This window comes from Salarias fasciatus, chromosome 7, assembly GCF_902148845.1.
Source record: "Salarias fasciatus chromosome 7, fSalaFa1.1, whole genome shotgun sequence".
In the NCBI taxonomy this organism is placed as follows: Eukaryota; Metazoa; Chordata; class Actinopteri; order Blenniiformes; family Blenniidae; genus Salarias; species Salarias fasciatus.
The window spans coordinates 15,305,724-15,326,557 of record NC_043751.1 but is presented as its reverse complement, the minus strand read 5'-3'; the positions used below and the strand labels follow the sequence as shown (position 1 = coordinate 15,326,557).

Here is a 20,834-nt window from a genome sequence, read left to right as displayed (position 1 = left end):
GTTGCTATAAATGTGTTTGTAGCAGTTTGTTTTGTCTCTTCTTCTTCGTCTTTTTTATCCTCACAAAAACTATTTTTTTTTCTGCAGGAGCGAACAGTGAGAGGAAGGTGTGACACCATAGCCCATGCTGAGATGAATAAAGAACCACCGTGCACGTGTCTGAGCACACAGCTGGGCCGGTGCCATGGTTACTGACAACGCAGCTTAGGACGACGCATGAGTAGGTCTGCAACAACATACAGAGTCAGGCTGCACGCGTGCACGCACCCGTTTAGACTCCACGTAACCTCTGCTTTTTATCTAAAGAATTACTCCTATTTGGCTTAGGAGATAAAAGTTTGTTGGCCCAAGCAGCGACAAGAAAACACTATCTTTTGAAATGTCACAAGTGAGCTGCAGTCCAAACTGTCCCTCGTGCGAGATAGTATAATTCCTGTCGTGCAAACCCGTCCAATCACAAGTCGGCCAGTTGCCTCACTCACTCAGTCAACACGAGCTGTGAAGTTTTGAAAGATCACCGTGTTGGATGCAAAAGCAGCAGCTGCTTGTATGGATTATTATTCTGTCTCTGCTCCACGCGTGCGCGCCTTTCCCTCTGCCAAGTTTCTCTGGATCACGTTTCAGCCACCAGGTCAATATGATTTGGACTAGATCGCTATAGGTGGAGCGGCGAAAGCTGCCATAAAACAGACAAGGTCTAATTACCGGACTTTGTGCTGGTGCAGCCTACACGTGAGTCGGAAGCTGTTCCCAACCGGAGGCGCGCGTGCGCTCTCACCACAGAGCCGACGGCTTTTGCAAAGTGGCAGCTCAGGGAACTATAGACATCAGTCTGAAGCGCAGCTCCACTGGAGGACACGCACCGCGCATCATCTCCCTCAGCCGTCCGTGCGCGAGCCGTGGAATAACAAACATTCCCCGAAGAAGCTCAGGAGGAGAGGAGAACCACAAGCAGACGAGCGATGGATGAAAGAATACCGCATTTACAGGACAGGCAGTTCATGGAGCACGCGGATTTCCTGGGGTGAGTGTCGATTTTGGCAGAAACTCTGTCAAACTATGTTTCATAAACTGTCACGACAGCCTGCTGAATAATCAGTCACTTTTCCCTCCTCGCTCCAGGGTGGATTACCCCTCTCTCTACATGTGCAAGTCGAAAAGAGGAATCAAGCGAGAGGATGGCGGAAAGGTGCGCGCGGATATTATTTATAACACACCGAGTCTTAGTTTGTTTTGAACACCTCAAACTGAGTTCATCTAACGCACGGAATTTATAGCATGTCTCAACTTTTAATCTTCATGCCCTGTTTTCAGGACGCGTACAAGTTGCCCCACCGGTTGATAGAGAAAAAGAGGAGAGACAGAATCAACGAATGTATTGGACAGCTGAAGGATTTGTTGCCCGAACATCTCAAGCTGTCGGTAAGATCTTGAAACAACTAAAGTTTTTATTTTCTTCCTCTGCTTTTGTCGTAATCTGTAGGAGTGTGTTTGTATGACAGACAGCAGAAAAGCCAAACTAAGCTTTTGCCCCCCCCCCCAAACAGACACTCGGACATCTGGAGAAAGCGGTGGTCCTGGAGTTAACACTGAAACATCTGAACGCACTGACTGCCGTGACCGAGCAGCAGCACCAGAAGATCATTGCTTTGCAGAACGGTAGGTTAATATTACTACAAACAGCACTTCTTCCTTTTCCTTCAGTTTAATCAAACTTAAACAAAGATTAAAATGCAGGTGCATGTTCGCATGAATTGATGAGCTGTGAAATAAAATAAAACACAACATCCGGACACTTTAGTATGCAGACACAGGAGCGCTGTGCTGTCATGTTCCCACCTCATTATGTGGCTGTGCTGCACCTCACAGAATAATAATCTGTCCCTCATTAAACTCCTCTGCCTCGCAGGGGACCGGTCGATGAAATCGTCCATCCACGCGGATCTGGACGCTTTCCACACCGGCTTCCAGGCCTGTGCCAAAGAGGTCCTGCAGTACCTGAGCCAGTTTGAGAACTGGACGGCTCGGGAGCAGAGGTGCGCGCAGCTCATCGGCCACCTTCACAAGGTGCTGGCGCAGTTCCAGCCCGGCGCGCCGCCGCTCCAGCACCAGCTCCCCGCTGGCGACGCGCAGGACGGACAGAAAGCCGACGGCCAGGCCAACTGTGTCCCGGTCATCCAGAGGACCCAGGGCGGGGAGCTCAACGAGAACGACACGGACACGGACAGTGGATACGGGGGCGAGGCTGAAAAGAGCGACGGCAAAGAGAAAGAATGTGAGCGCGCCAATGCGCAGGGACCCAAGGCGGTGAAGATCAAACAAGAGTTTGGGGACGATCGAGCCGCCAAAAAACCAAAGATGAGCTGGTCCGGGAACGGCTTGGGGGGCGCGGACCCCAGCAGACCCGACCTGGCGTTCATGAACTCCCTGATGGGAATAAGCAATGTGGGACAGCAGACACCGATTTGCATGCCTTTCTACTTCATCAACCCCTCGGCCGCAGCGTCCTATATGCCTTTTTTCGATAAGAACAGCATTGAAAAGTACATGTACCCGGCGGCGGCCGCCGCGCTCGCGTCCCCGTTCCCCTGGCTATACCCCGCACACGCGTCGGCGGCGGCGGCCGCCGCTGCAGCCGCCGCTTTCCCCGGCTTGTCTGCGCACTTTGGATCCTCCTCCCAGTCCAAGGACTCCCTCTCTCCAGACGTCGACGGGTCACACGAGGCCGAGGCGGGCTCACCTGAGGACCGCGAGGACAGTCCCGCGAGCGACGACGGGGAGGCGGACGCGCTCGACGCGTCCCAGGAGAGCCAGAGCAGCCAGCAGGAGCAGTTTTCCGCCTGTCAGACGAGCTAATTATTCCGTGTTACCTCTCTGTGCATTCTGATGAAGAGTTTGTGTATATTCTTTTTTCCTTTTTTTTTTTTTTTTTTTAAAGGTTAGGCTTCTTTTCAACAGGAGAGTTTCTTTATCTTGGTGAAACAGGGGGCAGTTGTGACGGCTTGTGCCTTTTGCACTTAATGCTAGATTCAACAATCTGAATGATCATCGACAATGATTGACACCACGCAGCTGTGTTGGGCTGCGCTGGAGTTAGTTTTTTTTAATCCTCTTTGATAAAAAAAAAAAGAAAAGAAAAAGAAAATATTTTGACATGGCAGCATTGGTGCCAAAACTTTGAGTATTACAATAGTGCGCAATATCCCAATCATGGAGTCTCTTTGGATGTATGAAGTTGCAACTGACCTCTGCCAAGATTATTAACAACTTGGCTGACTCTGACTGTAAATATTATTACCCGAAAGATAGCCTGATTCATTAACATGTAAATGTGCACTAAACGGGCCTATCAAAGAAGCGCTCCTGGAAGTGTAACGCCTACAGTACCTCATCCCCAACTTTACACGGGGTCAGGCTCATTTGAGCCGAAGTTGTCCCTCTTGAAAAGAATGAAAGGCTTTCCTTCTTTTTTAAAGAAAAAAAAATACTACAATAAAGACATAAAATCAGCTATTTTATCAATCTGACACAATAGTAATGTGATAATTGGAGATGTTTCGTCTGATTTCCAACTCATCTCTGCAAAGGTTTACTGGTTTTCATTACCCGTTTCTTCATGTGAGGAATAAAGGTTATTAAAATAATAATAATAATAAAAAATAATAGACAAAATCCTTCTTGTGTGAGGGTTTGTCTGACCAGCATAGCATACATCCCCAGACTGCAGCTTCTGCACAGAGATGCAGTGACCTCCTGGGCCACCAGGAAACATTGTAGGATAGCACCTTATAGATCTTTGATATTGAATGTACCTGTATTTTCCCAGCTGTTAAAAGTTTCTATGTAGGATGATCTTTACTCTCTGAGACGTTAAGTGCACTTTTTCTGCTTTTACTCCCCCGGCCCCCAGCAGTCACCTTATCATTTTGAAAAGTCGATCACTGTAGTTCTATTTGAACATTTCTATTGTGTTGAGTTGTCTTGATATATACGTATATATATTAAAAAAAAACGAGATTTCATTTCATCAGAGAGAAGAGAAAACAGCTGCTTTGTGATGATTTCATGCAGTAAAGTGGTGTTTAGGTCATTCCCTTGATTTTTACAAAACACTGCTTGTTTCTTGCTCTTGCAGGGGGGGAAATCATAATCAGATTAGAAAACCCTGCAGCCCATTGCTCATCAGCCAGTTCTGTGTTAAAGGCTTTCATTATGTAAACCTTGCTTTACAAAAATTTTTTTTGTCAAGACCGGGAAAGAAAAAAAGGGGCCATTGCCATTTTAGAAACTTTATCTTGGCCTCTTTTCTTTAAAAATGAAATCCTGCAAGTGTAGTGTTGCTCTGCTTTTTTAAGTTTCACACGTGACTGAGTAGATTGAAGATTTCTGTTGTCTTTTGCATCCATTACATTGCTTTTGTTGTTTTCCTCAGCTGGTTTTTTTTTTTTTTTTTTGCCTCAAATTTGTTATCAACTGTTCTATAAAGTGGCATGTGTGTTTGTAAATAGGATTTTGGTGATGATACCATGAAGTATCCATGTCCTTGTCAATGTTGTAGAAGTCTTTGGATTTTTTTTTTAAAGATTTAACTGAGCAACTGTTGCACATTTCGTTAATGCTTTACACGCTGTTCTAAATTATTGCTGATGAGTTGTAAAATAAATATCAAAAACTGAACCTTGCAGACTTCTTCTTGTTCCGCATCAGTTTTTTATGCCTTCGCCATCTCACATGTAGCTGAATGAAGACTTAATTTCCTTTCTAATCTACCAGTTGTGGGGAGAAAAGTGAAGGATTACAGGAGAAGTTATGCAGCAACAAAACCCAAGTTTTTGAGGACAAAATCACGGAAAGCACCTTTGAACAATACAGTGAGTCCACTGGGTGAAATGTATTGTTACAGTACAATCAGCTGACAGGTCATAGCAGAGGAATGTACAGTAAGCCAAGGCTTTAAACGCATGTCATGTGATAAAAGGGCGATGAAGCGAGATTATATTCGGTCTGCAAAGGCTGATGAAAAACAAGGGGGGCCTCCTCCCAGCCTGTCAGAAGTGTTAAAACAGGATCAAATCCAGTCTTTGTTGTTGCCGTTGGCTGGCTGACTGCAGTATCGGTTTAATCCTTAAGGGATACTCACAACGCTCGTGTTTGCTCTAATGGCTCATTTTATGTTTTATTGTAACCTTGGCAACACACGAGACTAATTACAGCCAGTTTGTGCCTTTCATGGTGTGGGAACAGTGTTCTGTGTCTGCTAAATGAAAGAAGGCCACAAAACATCATTTAGTGTTTTTTTTGTTTGGTTTTTTTACATTTCACTATTCTTTTTTCTTTTTTTTTGCTTTATCTGGTGCAATCTGAAATATGTGGTTTTGAATGTTACAAGTGGAGAGCATCTCATCTCAGTATATTGTTGGAACAAAGACTTCTCTTGTTTCTTTTCCAGCTCTTCAGAGTTCACACTTGAATCATTACCGAGCAAATGTCTCCATCTACTGGTGAGGAGCTGAATTACTAAACTGTAGTTTGGATTCTGTACTCATATCCATCAACCTTTCCGAACCTGAGGGCTGGAAGAAGAAAGAAAAATGAGCAATACGAAGCTACAGTGACAATGAATACTCATGTGTAAATACGCACATTCCGCGTCTCTAAACATCGCCATTAACCAGCAGGTGTGACATGTTTAATCTTTAACCAGATGGTTTATTGAACCATGCAATCCACGTCATACCAGCAGCCTGTTACAGCCATACATCTGTCATCACTTTTGCAGTATATTAAGGCAAGAAAACATGAAAACAGTTTACTTACAGTCGACATCTTACAGTTCTATAGAAGATATGCAGTTGTAAACAGTGACCATACCTATGTGACAGTACTGATCTGAACTACAGTATACATCGTGTTGCTTGAGAGGAAATGAATCAAAGTAAATGTCAATACAATTTACAGCACGTAGTATTATATTGGCAACAACACAGCAAATCAGAAGGCAGTAAAATATACTTTGCATTGATGCGTAAAAAACATTGACAGAAAAAAAAAAAAACATACCTATAGCTTCTGCTTTGTTGCTGTGCTATTGCCATTCATCTTATTTCAGCACTAATATCTACCAACATTTGATCTAACCTGGCTACAGTCAGTCTTTCAAGGTCCATACTAAAGCTTCACTGGATATCGTTCGAATACACCGACTGGGAAATGGGAATAAGGCACTTGGATGTGATTAGCAGCGACTCTACAGTCATACAAGACTGTGCAGATGTTTTAGGCAGGTGTGAACAAATTCTTTAAAAAAAAAAAAAAAAAAAAAAAAATGCTGTTTTCAAACTGCGGTTTCTCTGTCCATTCACTTCCTACTGTGTAAAATGACAATGAAGCCAAACTTCTATTCCTTCAAACCATCTTTACATGGAAGCTTTTCACACCTGCTTAAAACGTTTGCACGGCACTGTACCTTGGCTATTCAGACTGCACACTCACACCGACACATGCATGCACGTTTCAATCACAGCGTAGACATCTCGATTAATCCGACTCGGCAAATGCTCACATGCAAACATCCACACACGCACGCACGCACACACTCACTTACATTCAAATACTGTAGCTGCAACTATTTATTCTACGATTACATGCCATCAATTTTTGATTCAACTAAGTGACTTACTGAATTATAGATGCTCTGCACATTCATAAATGGACAACACAATCATGCAACAAGACCTGCTGATCTTTGGCCACCTGATCTTTAAGGAAAAAAAAAAACAAGCATAATGCATTTGGCAAAAATAGATTATTATCACAAAGAAAAAACAAAAATGAAAAAAACAAAAACAAAACAGCTTAAGAGGATAATTAACACTGTTTCATTTTGCAGGCATCACTGCAGGAATGAAGGACTGCATCTTCGTATATGTATATATATGCACCGCTTTGTAATAAAATAGACTAATTCACTAAATAAAGCTGAAAAGTAAGAAAATGTATTTACAGTAAGCCATAGTTTTGGTAGTATAGACAGTAACATTCTTCAGTAACAAAACTTCAAACCATTTGTGCATAGTTTCAACTTCAACAGGCAGAGCAGATGTATAATTTCCACTATTCAAAATGATAAGATTATTCACGGTTTTACTGCAAACACAAGTGGATCCTTCACGTACATAAGAGCCAGCCGTAACGCTGGAGGAAATACACGTCGCTTCAGAGATACAGTTCATAGATTCACATACCAAGGTTGTCAGGAATACTGTTCAAAAGGCAAATAGTTTTAAATCACGATGCTGGGGAGGAAATAATACAAACCATTCAGCAGTTACTAAAGTGATAATAAAAGTACATTAAGTGGATATGTTTATAAAGTAGGTCCACAGAAGCCTGATGATTTAGCTCGGTGGTTCGTTTTTAGCTTTAAAACCATCCTTCATTTACACCGAGATCTCCATGGCTCCCCTCAAAGATTGTTTCTTTACACTTAAATGTCGACTTTGAGTAACTCGAAAAAAACAAAACAGTGCATAGTAGTGTGCTACAGAGGCATCCTGTACTAAGATAAGAGGCTTGAAAAATCAGCTCTGGTGAGAAACTCTTGGGCTCCTGACAGTGAAGAGTTTCACACGTAGATCCCCTCCGGGTTCAGGGCAGAGCTCAGAGGGCTCTGCAGGACCCGCAGGTGACCGGACTTCTGGTGGGACGACACAGGGCGCTTCAGAGAGCCTGTCAGAGGAACCAGATCTGGGGGGAAAAAATTACATATAATATCTAAATTACAGGGTATTTTATTATCAACATAAACATCACAGAGAATGAAAAACAGAAGTTGCTGAAAGAAATGCTTTTAGTATTTTATTTTGTTTTGATGAACTGTTAGCCTTTTATTAAATTAATGTGGTTTTTTTAAATTGTACTCGACATCCAAATAATACATTTGAAGTTTTCAGACCGTCTCAAAACACCTAAAAATGCCCCTCTAATTATCATTGCAACAATTATTTAATAATTTCAATGATCAAAAACAGAAAATCTGGAACATATTTCCACAGTTTGAGGAGAAACGATTTTTAATTTGATTATTTACGAGGTAAAACCAAAATAATAAAGTAACCACGTAATCTGTAGTTTTAAAAAAAAAAGAAAAATTCCACCGTTTGAATGATATTAATGAAAACAATTGGTTTGTATAGTCATGCATTTCCACTCTATGTTCACCAGGGGGCGCCTCGAAGCCGTACAGGCAACCAGAGAAGTGAATTTTATGTTCAGCCTCTAAAGCTTGTGCTGATGTTCACACATCTACTGGAAGGTTACCAGAAGATCATCATTATTACTTTCCATTATTGAGACCCAAGACCATGAAATGTAATTAAGAGGCCCAATGAGCTAAATGATCTGATAATAAAGCACGTCATGCTGCAACAAACACATCTGCTGAGATATTAATAAGAAAATGCTCATATTTGCAATGTGAAAACTTCTAGTTCATGTAGATGGAAATTAACATAAAGGCATGTATTCTGATTACAGATAAGAGCTGTACACTTATCTTACCGTTAACCCCAAGAAAGTAGCTCCTGCAATATGAACTGTATTCAATCAGGATTCCCAAACATCACGCACATAGCTGGTGACACTATTGTCGAGTTAGTGTGACACATCAGCCGAGCCTCCAGCTCATGTGTGGGTGAGTCTAATGACTATATGGATCGATAGATAAACATTTTATCGATCCCTGAGGAAACGAGTGACTCACCCATTAAGCTCAGCTGAAGCTGCAGCAGTTATTTGGAAAAACACATAATTGAAATATTTGCAGTTTTTTTTAAAAAGATTAATAAGATAAATGAACAGATGACAAGAAGCGGCAAGAACTCGGCTGAGATTATCCGGCGTTTACGTAACTCTGCTGAAGCATCACGGGAACACTGGGTACAGACTAATGTTAATATAACAGACAGGCCATCTTTCATGTTGCTCTCAGGAAGCCCGAGTTAAGCATTAAAAAGCCGCCCCGTCCTCCAGGAAACACAAGTATGGTTGAAGAGCGACCGTTAAGACAGCTTCAGCTAGCATTTATGCTGCTGTTGCAATAATGTGCTCATTTATAAAGCATTTGCTCCCGTCGCTGACTGTGGGCTACGGCTGTGTTTACATTGCTTTTTACATTCACAGAGTTACTGCTCCGGGGTGGAAGTGTCATCTCCTCTGCCGGTTTTCCGCAGGATGACAGAGCTCTGGTCCGGTGAGCCGAACACAAAAACTGCTGAGCTTGTGACAGGAGGACGGCGTGATTGAAGGAGCGAGGGATCAACAAAGGAAGTAGGGTGAATCAATGACACCGGGTCAGTCTGTATCCAGGCAACTGTTAGCATGGTGATTATACCCGCCGCTGAAGGAGGCAAGAACTGAATCCGGACTTTTAACTACCCCCCCCACTCATTTTCTCCATCTTGAAACCAGAGGTGAGTCATTTTCTCCCAGCAGGCTGTCAAGACGAGACAAATAAGCGCCTTGATGGAGCAGAATGACTCCAGTAAACAACGACGACTCTCTGCACATTAATGGAAATGAGCTAAATTCATTAATGTGATTGATAACCGATGAACAGAAATTGTTCTCATGGAGGCTCCACTTTGATTTGCCATTAACTCTCATCTCCAGTCAAACTAGTTCAGAACATCATTGACTGAATCGACCAAAACGACTTGACACTGTAGAATTAATTTTAGGATTCCATTCAGTTAAAGATCATTTTTAAAGCTAATGGAGTTTCCTCCCTCCTCCATGCACAGCAGGAACTCTGACCCCGTATGAGCCCTCTTAGATCCTCTGATGGCTCCGTCCTGCTTCTTAAGTCTGAAAACGGAGTGTAAAGGTGACCTAGCTCCTGCTGCCAGGCTCTGCCTGAAGAGATAAGGTTCACACAGAATTCATTTCTTATTTTAAACCATTTTAATCATTTTTTTTCCTAAAGAGAATGTCATACTAAATTTTATTCCATATTTTGTTCTCAACATATAAGCTTTCATTTGCAATGTAGTTTTTCTTGCAATAGAATCCAATTTGTTCGAATTGCATTTGAGACATTATATAGATATTAGATATTTTAATTAGTGTGGGTTTTTTTAGTGTGTTTTTTTTTTTATATTTTTGTTTTTTTTAGATGTAACTGTAACTTAGTGTTGCTCTCAATGGAAATCACCTTTTTAAATAAAAGATAACTTTAAAAAATAATATGAAAAAAACTGCTTTTACTATTCCCATATCTACGCATAAAAAAAAAAAAACTATCATTTTTAAGTTTGTTAGAATCATCATGAGTATTATCAATACAGCAAGCCGCCAGCAGAGGCCTCAGTATACGTTACACAAAATGTGCTCTGTTCCCTTGGCTCCATCTAGCTCACAAATATTGCGTGAAAAACATGATAAAAATTCACCTATTGTGCACAGAAAATAAAAGATTGTTACCTATGCCATGATTATTGTGGCTGCTCTCATCCTCGGAGGGTTCGGCCGGCAGCACCGTGACCTTGGTACCGGTCTGCTTGATGAACTGCTGCAGGTTGACCTGCCTCAGCTCTTTGGTGAGCTGCTCCAGCTCATGCTGCATGTCCTTCAATAAAACAGCACAGAGAGAAATGATTCTTCAGGAGGACAGTGAAGCATCGGCAGCAGCCAGAAAACTGACCGACGCCCACGTGCAGATATTTCACAACCCTGTTCTTCATTATGTAATGGTGCAGCCATCAACAGGACTTCTCATGAATGCTCAGTTGAGATGTCTAATAACTAGAGCTGCACAACATTAATTCAAACAATTGAATAAAAATATATGAATTACAGGAATTTATGAATTTAATTGTGGATTATTTTTACACTCCAACGCGTTCAAGGATTCATTCATCGACAAAAACCAGTTTGTATTTAAGAATGGTACTTCTTTTTTCATTTTCTGAAGCCGATTCCAAGGCAAGAGCTGTGAACAGACGTGGATGTTTAAAAGGAAGCTCCAGAGATTTTGCCAAACTGGCCAGCATCACAGCGGGAGTGAGTCAGGTGGACAGATGGTTAAATGCATTCTTGCTGACGGCTGGTCTTCATTATTACTACATCACAGAGCAGCATCTTTTTGTTAAAAAAAAAAACAAAAAAAAACAATACAGATAAAAATATCCATGCATACATCGCACCTGCAGTTTCTTGCCGCTCTGTCCAAGCGACCTGTCCACAGCCCTGCAGCTGCTCTCCAGCTGGACAGCCTGTCTCTCCTGAGCCTTCAGTTCTGCTTTGACCCTGAGAACCTGAGCCCGAGCCTCGGCCTCGCTGACCCACTGAGTCTCCTGCCGCTCTCTCTGCAGCTTCTCCTCCTCCAGGCCTGCCTCCACACCCTGACGAAACACAACAACAGCAACAAAACTTTTGAGAGAAAAGAACAAAACACCCACTATGCTATATAAGCATCACTGGAGAGACTGTTAAACTTCAAACAGGATCAGCAACACCTTTCTTATTTTCTAAAATCATGACGATCTCCCACTGATAGCTCACCTGCACCACTGCCAGCTTCTCCTCAATTTCCAGTTCGCAGCTCTGCAGACGCCCACGCAGCTCCTGCAGCCTCTCCTCCAGCTGCCTCTCGCTCTCAAGTTCAATTTGCAGCTCTGTGGCCCAAAACTCTTCCTCCTCCATCTCCACCTCGTTCTTCCTCAGGTGAGTCTCGAGCCTCAGGATCTCCTCGATCAAGCTCCCGCCTCGGCCCGGGTCGCCGCCGCATCCTCCGCCTCGCCCCGCGCGTCCGTCGGCCCAGGCTTGGAGCTCCGCCTCGTAGGCCTCCAGCTTCTTCTCCAGCACGTTCAGGGTCTCTCTCTGGAGACCCACCAGTCGTACCAGGTCCTCCATGCGACAGGCCCAGAGGCCGGGCGATACGGCCCCCATGGCGTGCCCCGCGTGGTGATTATTACCGCCATTTCCGAGGAGGAGTCTCCGTTTGGCCTCGGCCTCCCCGATTCGGCCGCCGCTCAGTATCTCCCTAAGGCTTCTGGGTGCACCAGTGAATGTGAGAGACTTGCGGCGGGGCTCGCGGCGGCGGAGCGAGCGATCGTTGGGGTGGCGAAGCTTTGCGAGGGGAGGGAGGCTTTGCCGGTGCAGCCCCCGTTCGGGCCCCCTGAGCGGGGGGCCTTCTGAGGGGGGTCGCTCTGTCAGTGAGGGGCCCGTGCGATGCAAGATCAGCTGGACGTCTCCGGCGTACTGGCCCCAGGTGTTCAGAGAGGCCACGGGACTCTCATGAGGGGCAAGGTGACGCTCAGTGTCCCGCCATTTTTCCACTAGAGTATACCTCCCCGTGCGACCTGGAGGAAAGACAAGACGTGACCCTTGAGCATTTCAAGCACTAATTTTCCAAAAACACTCTAATTAAATAAAAAGTAATCAGCATCTAATACGGTTCGGATCAAATCTTTACAAATAGTTCGGTTTACCTACAACAGACAAAGATTACATTCTCACAGCACTGGGTGAATTTCTGGCTGAATTATAATGTGTGAAACTTCTTTATAAGAAAGGTTAAAGCCCAAGTGTGAAGCAAACAGGACCAGCGCATGCTACAGTGCAAACAATAGGAAGCACAGACCTGCAGTGTAGGAGTGTTATTCAATTATTTCAGCGCTACAAGCAGCCCTTCCATACCGCTTCTGATTCAATGCAGCAATAACAAATTGCTCTGTGCGGTTTGAGAGAAAAACCCAGACACAGTAATGCAAAGACAGAAATGCTGGCATAATACGAAAGCACCAAATCAATTCAGACGCCTCATCACATAACTGGGTGTATATGTTTCTATTTTAAAAGGGCAGAGAAAAGGGGGCTCAGAAGCACTGCTTTCTCAGTTTGGCAGGAGAACGAGGAATGAGTCAGACTTTCCCTCCTCCTTCCCTCCTGCTTTGTGGGAAGTGATGTCAATACAGCATGCTCAAGTGCCCCCGTTCCTGAAGGAGCCATATGGGAAAAGGAGGGGAGCTTATATCCAAAGAAAGTACCAGTGAAGCCTGTGACCCACTGTATCTCAGTAGGAGCTTAGCATGTAGGCACTTGTTTACTTCATAAGGACTTTTCTTCAGTGAACAAATGGCAGCTTGGTATTTTGGAGAGACTTTAAACCCAGATTACACTTGTGGGCTGGCAAATGCATAACAGGACTTTAAATAAAAATACTTTGGTTTGCAAGGTTTTAAAACTGGTTAAAGGCCGTGGCTGCGGAGACAAAACCATTTCATGCAAAGCTAAAAAAAAGGGCTACAAATTATGCAGGTGCAACAAGGGATCAAAAACTAATGAAAAAAATATACTAAACACACTGAATGCTTTCACGTCTGTGGCATGTAATGCCATCCACCCGACTGGATCAGGACAGCAAAGTAAGTGACAACGTACAAGGTCATTTAAAACAAGAAGAGACAACTGTTTGCTTGACTCCAGACATCTGGAGCTCTGACGTGTTCCTCGTGTCACCGCTGAGCCTCGCTGAGCAACGGATTGACTGATTGTGACACTTTGCAGTTCATTTGTGAAGTGTTCATACATGCTATTTTTGCTGGTCTTATTACAGCCTGCGGAAGAGGCCATCCAGAACAGGAGGAATATTCAAAAAAATAGTTTATATAATTCTACATACAACATAAAATGACTCTGCAGGTCAAAGGAAAGTACTTGGATCAGTTAATATTTTTTAAAAGACCGTACTGGGATAGTAGGGCCAAAAATTCAGATTGGAACATTCATGTGGCATCCATCCGAGCTTGCGAAGCTTTCGTAACAAAAGCTATACTTACCGATGGCCTGGGCCAGAGCGATCACGACTTCCTGACAGGTGGTGACCTCGGTGACCCCACAGACAACCCTCTGGACTCCATCCACCCAGACCTTCAGCTCCATGTTGGGTCAGAAGCAAGGGGGTCGATTGTGGCGTTTTGGCCTCAACATTATTGAAGGCTGCGAGCAAGAGAGCCGAAGACGCTCTGGATAACTCACTGTGGAGGAAACACAAAGGAAAACAGGAAGCAGTTAGTCAGGATGTGCTCAAGGCCAAAGTCATACGGCTCCTAAAGCAAGGAAACAAATGACAGAACTTGCAGACCGCCTATTTAAACAATATCTTAAGGTAAGGGATAATCCAGGGGAGAATGATCTCATGGAGCGGGGCATGCCAGGACCAGCTGGCCACAACACTGTTGTTTTGTTCTTCTCCATGAATAGGTACACGTCTGCTGGGGGCGCAGGCAGGAAGAAATCTGCCAGCAGACATTCCCAAGCCCAGTTCCTGCTTTTGTAGAGAGAATTAGACGAAAGCAGGGAAGACTGAAAACATGGTTACACAGAGAAGGAAGAACTAAACAGAGGCAGAGAAGAGTGAAGGAATTATAATTCCAGGAAGCAGAGGAGGACTTATTTTTGATGCAACACACATTTTCACTCCTCTGTAACACGTTTAAGCATCGTTATGGCCTGTGACCGTGTAAAGATGCAGCTTAAAATAAAACGGGCTGTAAACTAACAGTATATTAAATGCACCTTCAGTAAAACCAAGACCTTCAACATGTTCTTCAAGGACAGCGAGAATGAACGGCATCTCCGCTGATCTCTATCACGGCACGTGAGTCTAACCTTCTCTGAACCTACACTACTCAGTCAAAAGGTCCTTTTGTTCGCCAACCCCCCATCAATTACACCCCCCCCCCCCAGAGTCCACATATTCCCTATCACAAAGTCATCCGCACCAGTCCGTCCTATCCTTCTCCAGTTACTCTCTAATAAATAAAGTCAAGACATCACAACACAAAGACAACTTGCTGTTATGCAATCAAAAAATGAAGAAATGCTCACGAATAACTTCCAGGTGACCTCACGGCTCTTTCGTTGGCACATTCCTTCATGATAATTTCCCTTCGAGATTAAGAGAATATTTACTTTTTTCTTTTGAGTCAACCGTGCTACTGGCCTACAATCAAAACTAAATCTTGGGTATTTCTATCCACTGTCCGTGGAGTGTGTACATGGTCTGTGCATTTCCACGTACGCAAGCGTCACCTGTGTCGGCAGGTCCGACCACCCTATTCTCGGCATATTCACAGTTGGCTAGAAAGCGCTTTTGTCCTTCCTGCAGACTGCCCTTAAATGGCGTTAAAGGGCCGGAGGATGGAGAGGAATAGAAAAACAGTGACACGCACAGGCGGACAGATTTTTCTGCAGTGACCCACAACACTGTCACCATTTTATTTAACCCCTTTTTCCCGAGGGATGTGGAAACTGAGCACTTCATGATGCAAAGCAGGCACAGCGGACTGGCCGGAGGGAAGGTGCTTGGCTGTGAGGAAAGGGGAAAACTGTAGCAATTCTTTTAAAACTTAATGGCATCTGAGTCTGAGGGATTTATGAAGACCACTGCGCGGAATGCTCGGCAGTAAAAGCAGTTCCAGGGTGATTTGGTGGCTCAAGAAGACATTTACAAACGCCATTCCCTTTGGTCCCGATTGGTAGCATTTGTAATCATTAACATTAACCCAGAAAACCTAACTGAAGATAGAGACGCAGCAGCGGGGGGCAGAGTGCCATCCTGAGCTCAGCAGGCTCCATTCCCCCGACCGGTCAAAGCCACGGCCTGGGGAGATGCCCGCCTCCTCATTTGTGCGGCCCGTTCGCTGCCAGAGGAGCATTTCACGAGACGGCGAAGAGAGGGATGATCAACGGCAGCAAAAATCCGAAAACCGGACGAGTTTAGCTCCCGCTCACATTTGCCTCAGTCTTTTATTGGCTGAGCAACATTGACTCAAGATGTACGCTTTCTCTGAGCAGCGAGGTGTGTGAGCCGCTCTGAGCAGTCTGCCGGCCCGGCCGATGATGACAATTCTCCAGACCCACACGAGCAAACCGAGCTGGCAGGGAAAAGGATTTCGACTGGCTTCTGGTGTAAACACGCCACCATATGCTCGTGTGGGTGTTTCAACACGACCAATGCACTTCAGTAACATCCATCACGCAGGAATACTGTACAAGCGTCTCCTAATATGAGGGGAAACGTGACGCTGTGTCTTGTGGATGAAGCATCTCAGACTAGCGCAAGTATAAGAAATAGAGAGCAAACAAGAGGATTTTTGAGAAAAACAAAACTGGCATTCATTATGTAAAAAAAAAAAAAAAAAAAACCCATGAGTGAGCTTGATTCAAAGAAACGCCTGTAGGGCTGCAACTGAACCATGCTGATACAAATGATCCCTCAGAAAACCACTAAAGTTTCACATGTACCACCTACATGAACAGATAAAAACAAGTCTCTCGTCCAAATATGCCGACTGCTCCCGAACAAGGAGAAAAACACTGCAGCCGTTTTACTGAGAGAGAAGCTCAGCTACCGTTATGCTCTGAGACCATACATCAAAAACTAAATTAAAACTAATTTATAATGCAATATTTCCATCATGCAAAACTCTCCCACGCTGCTGGTAATTAATCACAACAGGATGCTGCTTACAGTGGAGCGACAGCAGTCTTTTCCACTGTTTAAACCCTTTTGCCCACTGCTTACCAAACTTTAATTCAAATTGCACACCCTGCAGAGTAGCATGTAATTACTAGCAATTTATACTCTGCTGTAATTGGTCACAGATCTGTTGTGAAATGGATCTCCGTGAGCAGTCTGAGACAGAGGCTGGTTTATGGCGGAGGCGCTGGTGGAGACTGGGTCAGGACAAGCTGGAAAAATAGCTTTTACCCTCTTATTTCAGTCATTTCTGATAGTCATCAAGCACTACAAATAAAGCACACTTCCTGGGTCTGAATCACTTGAAAGAGGCAAGAGTGTGTTACCAATGCAAGATTGGGATAAAATCACTCAGATTAAAGGCAGTTGCAATGAGAAAAAAGTTTCTCATGAATGGACTGCCAGCCTAGTGTATATACAATGCCCTCTGCAAATGTAAACACAACGGGGCACGGTGAAGACCAGGGACAGGCCTTGATCCTGGAGCACGGAAACTGAAAACATGCATTCCTGGGCTGTGAGAAAGCAACGGGCCATGACTCAGAGATAAGAACAGCTATGGGTCCCTCTGCTCAGTGATCTTGGTGGCTCCGCAACATGCAACATCCACGCAGTGAGACTCCTGAGTACCACTAGAATATCAAAAAGGTTGCGACTGGATGCAATGTGGAAGCCTTGGGTTGATATTTCAAGAAAAATAGCAATCATAACAGGTGAACCAGTGTTTCCTAAGGCAGTCACTTCCTTTGGAAACCAAGGATTCATCACAACTGTATTGGCTCCGACACATTTATACTGTCAAAGACCTGCTTTGTCCCACAGTCTAGAAAAGTTGGCCAATATGAAAAAAAATATGTAGAAATTACTTGCAGTTTTCACGAAAAATATTCTGCATCTCTAAAATGCTCTTTTTCTCACAGGGATGCTAAAAACTTCTTGCTCTGTGGTTGCAAAACGTTCGTCCAGCTGTGGTTTTATTAGTTTCACTTAGTTCTCCAGCCTTTTAACTCTACCTACTTTTATAAAATGTGCTCTTTATGTCAAATTCAATGTTCCTAACATTTTCAAAATGCTAAAATGTTTCACTTTCATCATCTGAAGAGTTGTTTACATTTCATTTAGAATAAAAAAAAAGCTTTACAAGGTTTTCAATTCCTTCCATGAGTTTTTTTTTAATCTACGTTTTAAACACTGCCCGGATCTTTCTAGAGCTACAGGTAGTGGTATCTGCGTAAATAATAGCGTGGATAAGGCTAAAATCTTGTATTGTGATGCACACAAAGGTACATACCTTAGGTGGACATCATAAACTGAATCATTGCTGCACGTGACTGTCTGTAGAGTCACACAGGAAATGGGGCAGAAAGTCATTTCCACAAAAATGGTTAAGTGTTGAATCAGAGTTCTTTGGCCTGTAAACAACCAACAAGTGTAAAAGTCAAGTTTCCAGAATCAAACACAATGAATACAAATGTTTCAAACTTTTTTTTTTAACTTAAAAATAGAGAAAGGAACATTCTCCAACACTTAATGAGTTTTTGTTTCCACTTTAACTCCACTTTGAACCTTGTTTCCAGTCACGGCACGAACAACGTCCACAGCTCCAGTGGCCCCAACCCTGGCTCTAGACCGCCTTCTCCCTCTGTCTGCTTGATATTAAACTATTAGCCTCTGAAGCAACCTCCCCCATTTGGGAGGTCAGCGCTGGCAGAATCTGGAACATCTGGACGGCACGTTCATCCAGCAATAATGCCGCCTTTGTTCCCTTGCCATATTGGCCGTGCACGAGCCAGCTTGGAAGAGCCAGCAGAGCTCCTGCAGCAGGGCAACCGGGGGCCTCCAAGCCAAGTCCTCTCTCGCCATATTACTGTGGTTGGTAAAACATCATCTGGTGTTGAATCACACTCTTGCTCATGAGCACTTTCAGGACTAAAATGGATTTTACAGGAGCAGCTGGGATGGCAGTCAAAGGCAGGGGGAAAAAAAAGGCAAGTTTTTCTTCCAGTCTGTAGGTGGTTGTTTTCAGCCTGGTCTTCATGCTGTTTTGATTTGAATGCAATGTAAAAGCACCAAATTACACAACTATTTCAGAGCAAACCTGTAAATCTCAGGAGAGAAACACCATGCATGAGTGCAGGAACTCTACAAGTGATCTGATTTGGTAAAATAGAACCAGAGCTTTAAATAGAATGGAGATACATTATTTCTATATTTATCTCTTTTGTAGGGAGAGATGCACAGAGACTTTGGACGACATGGGAACTTAAAGCATTAGCAGACGATGGAGCATCTGGTGAGCTGTGCAAATCTAAGGCAAGTATCCTGCAGAGATCAGAGAAGTGCTGCAACATGGAGAAGTCTGGAGCGACTGACTGACATCCCCTGTAAGATCAGCAGAAACATGACAAAGACACGCAGAGGCTGAAGACATCCAGAGACAGCAAACACGAAGGACCTTACGAAGCAGCTCCAGCTCCTTGTCGACGTCGAGCAGGACGAGAAATGGCGATAAAGAGCCGTGGTTTTGCTGACAGAGTCGACCAACTCTTCTCCCACTACAGAAATGTTTCCGTTATCTCAGCCTCACAACTACGAGCAGCTCTGATCGGCGGTGTTAAAAAAGGTTTTTTTTTTTTTTTTTTAATTACCTGCTCGGAACGAAGCGGATTCAGATCTCAGACTCTTTATCCGGATTGAAGTTCGGCAGGAAAACACAGGTAGAGGCACGGATTCCGCAAAATGTGTCCTTCTTCAGCATTGCCCAGTAAATCACTTCCAACCAACTGCGACAAAGTCACGTTTCGCTAATAGAGTAAAAAAAGAAGAAGAAGAGGAAGAAGGCTACCGACGCATCTGCGTTAATGAAGGGAGGGCAGAGAGCAGACGATACAACCCGCCATCGGAAACTTTGTGTGTAGAAAGCTCGCCTTTCTGCGGTTCGAGCGGCGAGCTGCGGAAAAAGAGCCCCTCTGCTCTCCTCTGTGTCAGGACTCCTCTGGTAAATACATGGCTCTGGAACTGGGACACCGCAAGGCATTGTGGACTCTTTAAAGCTGCAACACACTCACAGGGCAGCGGGGGACGCTGCAACTTTTACTCTTCAGGAGTCCGAGAGAGAGCAAAATAAACGCACGTCTTCTTCTAGAAACATGTAAAAGGCCTGGTTATGGCTGAGGAAAGCAGCCTGGACCACACTCGTGACTCAGAGTTTGATTGTATTTAATTGTAGATCCATGTTTTAAAATAGAAAATATTTTTCCACAAAAAACACAACTCTTTCCTTTGTTTCTGCTTATTTTGTGTTTTATTTTAATGTTTTTTGAAACTTTTTTTTTAAAAAGCACTTTTCTAATTGTGCAGACAAACTTCATCTGATTAGAGGTTTGCAGGTTTGAATCCCACAGCTGACAAGTAACCAATTGTAGGTCCCTGAACAAGACCCTTGACCCCCAACTGCATTAGGAGCTGCTCCCTGCTTGCCATAGGATGGATTAAAACACAGAGACCACATTTTGCTGTACATGTGTTAGAATTATTATGACTGCTTCCCCAACTGGCTGGAGAGGGTGAGAGAGTGAGTGTAAAGATCAAAAAGAAGTCCATATTCGGCAAGCAGACATTGTGAAATGTGTTGAAGGAGAATTTATTTCTGTTGAAAATAGAAGAACATTGTTGAAATGTCAAAGGTATGTTCTTGCCTGAAAATAAGAATTTAAAAATACTTATGTATTTGACATGACTTATAATTGCTTGTTTGATTCAATATATCAATATGTCAGTCAGGGTGAGTTTTTTTGTAAGATACCCATACTCTGCTGATCTGATCTGATCTGATATGATATGATCTCTATATGAGGTCTATAAAAGTAAGGATATTCGTCAGTTCAGTCAGTAGCATTCATGTCTAATATCCTCAAATGTGGAAAGTGGCCTCTCCAAGAAAGAAAAGTTCTCAGTAACTGTGAGATTCAAACTTCTGAACCTCCAATCACAAGCCTACTCCTTTTAGATCTTGACCGCCATTCCTTTGAGTTTCGTTGACAGGTGGATACCAAATTATTTCTTAAAATGTTACATTTAGTAGTTCACGTAACTGGTTTTGGAGAAGGCATTTGACCGCGTCCCTCGGTTTGCCAAGTGTGAAGCCATAGGGAAGATCAGCGCCTTCAAATCTGAGGCCATGGTCCTCAGCAGGAAGAAGGTGGTCTACCCTCTCTCTGTCAGTGAAGAGACCTTGGCCCAAGTGGAGGAGTTTAAGTATCTAGGGGTCTTGTTCACAAGTGGGAGAAGG

The 20,834-nt window shown here is 43.7% G+C and overlaps 2 protein-coding genes across 2 annotated transcripts; one reads left to right on the top strand and one right to left on the bottom strand.

The window, feature by feature from the left end:
• Nucleotides 1-448: 448 nt before the first annotated feature.
• On the top strand, nt 449-4,576 carry bhlhe41 (basic helix-loop-helix family, member e41). The gene is made up of 5 exons (XM_030096493.1): nt 449-1,024; nt 1,123-1,189; nt 1,315-1,422; nt 1,548-1,659; nt 1,910-4,576. Exons 1-5 carry the CDS (start codon nt 963-965, stop codon nt 2,854-2,856), a joined length of 1,296 nt encoding a protein of 431 aa, XP_029952353.1. The 5' UTR covers nt 449-962; the 3' UTR covers nt 2,857-4,576.
• A 1,118-nt stretch (nt 4,577-5,694) lies between these two features.
• Nucleotides 5,695-19,560, bottom strand: rassf8a (Ras association domain family member 8a). The gene is made up of 6 exons (XM_030095320.1): nt 19,192-19,560; nt 13,839-14,036; nt 11,560-12,359; nt 11,202-11,399; nt 10,480-10,624; nt 5,695-7,746 (listed from the first exon to the last, which is right to left on the bottom strand). Exons 2-6 carry the CDS (start codon nt 13,939-13,941, stop codon nt 7,625-7,627), a joined length of 1,368 nt encoding a protein of 455 aa, XP_029951180.1. The 5' UTR covers nt 13,942-14,036; nt 19,192-19,560; the 3' UTR covers nt 5,695-7,624.
• Between the last annotated feature and the right edge of the window lie 1,274 nt (nt 19,561-20,834).

Excerpts from the sequence above, each read along its gene's own strand:
- rassf8a (XM_030095320.1), bottom strand. The coding sequence starts at position 13,941 with ATGGAGCTGAAGGTCTGGGTGGATGGAGTCCAGAGGGTTGTCTGTGGG. Across the intron at positions 11,400-11,559 it reads AGAAGCTGGCAGTGGTGCAG|GGTGTGGAGGCAGGCCTGGA; the intron begins GTGAGCTATCAG and ends GTGTTTCGTCAG. Across the intron at positions 7,747-10,479 it reads CCACAATAATCATGGCATAG|ATCTGGTTCCTCTGACAGGC; the intron begins GTAACAATCTTT and ends TTTTCCCCCCAG.
- bhlhe41 (XM_030096493.1), top strand. The coding sequence starts at position 963 with ATGGATGAAAGAATACCGCATTTACAGGACAGGCAGTTCATGGAGCAC. Across the intron at positions 1,190-1,314 it reads AGCGAGAGGATGGCGGAAAG|GACGCGTACAAGTTGCCCCA; the intron begins GTGCGCGCGGAT and ends CCCTGTTTTCAG. Across the intron at positions 1,423-1,547 it reads CCGAACATCTCAAGCTGTCG|ACACTCGGACATCTGGAGAA; the intron begins GTAAGATCTTGA and ends CCCCCCAAACAG.